This window comes from Palaemon carinicauda, chromosome 16 (assembly GCF_036898095.1).
Source record: "Palaemon carinicauda isolate YSFRI2023 chromosome 16, ASM3689809v2, whole genome shotgun sequence".
Taxonomy (NCBI): domain Eukaryota; kingdom Metazoa; phylum Arthropoda; class Malacostraca; order Decapoda; family Palaemonidae; genus Palaemon; species Palaemon carinicauda.
Window position 1 is genome coordinate 119766594 of NC_090740.1, and position 1081 is coordinate 119767674.

Sequence of the window (1081 nt, forward strand, 5' to 3'; positions counted from 1 at the left end):
AAATTTCATCTAAAATCATGAACTAGGAGTAGATAGATTTTGATAAATGTTGCTTGGCATATAATAGACTCTGGTGTAAGAATAAACAAAATATTCCATATATGATATCTATAAGGGAGAGTAATGAGGCTTAGAATCTATAATTGTTAGTATTAAACATAAGTAGGCCTATGTTACGTACTATTGCGAGATATCATTATTGAAAATAGCCAAAAAATCTTACTAATGACGATGATGAAGTAATTAGAAGCACCAAAGCTCATTGGACATGATGCGGCAATTTCTATATACAACTCGTCCGCCAATCACAAGCTCGGATAACAAACACACCTCCACGACGACAAAGTTGCTGATCATTCTTAATTAACATTTCATTCTAAACAACTAGGGAAAGATGGTTCTAATAAATTCAATCTAGAGATATTAGAATTGTTCTTTTACACAAGAATAAAACTTGAGATAAGTCTAATCGAGGGTTAAACCGCTGACTGAAATAAGCCAATTGGAAACTTAGCCGTTCCAAGCTCTGTCGTTCATCAGCCTTATAAAGAGAGCGAGTGGTTGTTCTCAGTTCTGACTGAACAGTTGTCGAGATAGAAGCATCCGAAGACTTAGAGCGTTTAGATCGCCACTATTACTACAGTTCCTTTTTCGTTATCGCCATGAATTCCCTCCTGACAAATATCATCGTGACTGGGTCGGCCAACGAGCTGAAGGAGAATGGAACGCTTCGTCACGTGGAAGAAAAATCCATGGAGGAAGTCGCTGGACAAGGGTAGGTGTCTGCTTCAAGATTTCAGTGCGTTTAGGCAAGTTTGCATGCTGCGGATGCTGCTGATGAACTGACTGACTATTTGGGATGGTTCTCTATTAAATTTAACCCGCTGTTTCCATTTAGAGGTTTTGTTTAACAATTTGATTTACTTTTATAACATACTGAAAAATTACTAACAATTTTCCATAAGGATATAGAGTCGATAGCTATGAAAAAAAAGCAAGTTTTTGTTTTGTAAAGCGTATTTTTAGTTACATAAAAAAAACAATTTTGAGAGGGGGCAGGGAAAGTTTAAGTTTTTACTGG

The 1081-nt window shown here is 36.4% G+C and overlaps 1 protein-coding gene across 2 annotated transcripts in view; it reads left to right on the plus strand.

Annotated features, from left to right (window-relative positions):
* The first annotated feature begins 547 nt into the window (after positions 1-547).
* Positions 548-1081, plus strand: part of LOC137655837 (purine nucleoside phosphorylase-like) — a 69877-nt gene continuing 69343 nt past the window's right edge. For both annotated transcript variants that reach the window (XM_068390017.1, XM_068390018.1), the window contains exon 1: positions 548-775. In XM_068390017.1, coding sequence (XP_068246118.1) covers positions 663-775 — 113 coding nt within the window. In that variant the 5' untranslated portion in view covers positions 548-662. The remainder of the gene's footprint in view (positions 776-1081) is intronic.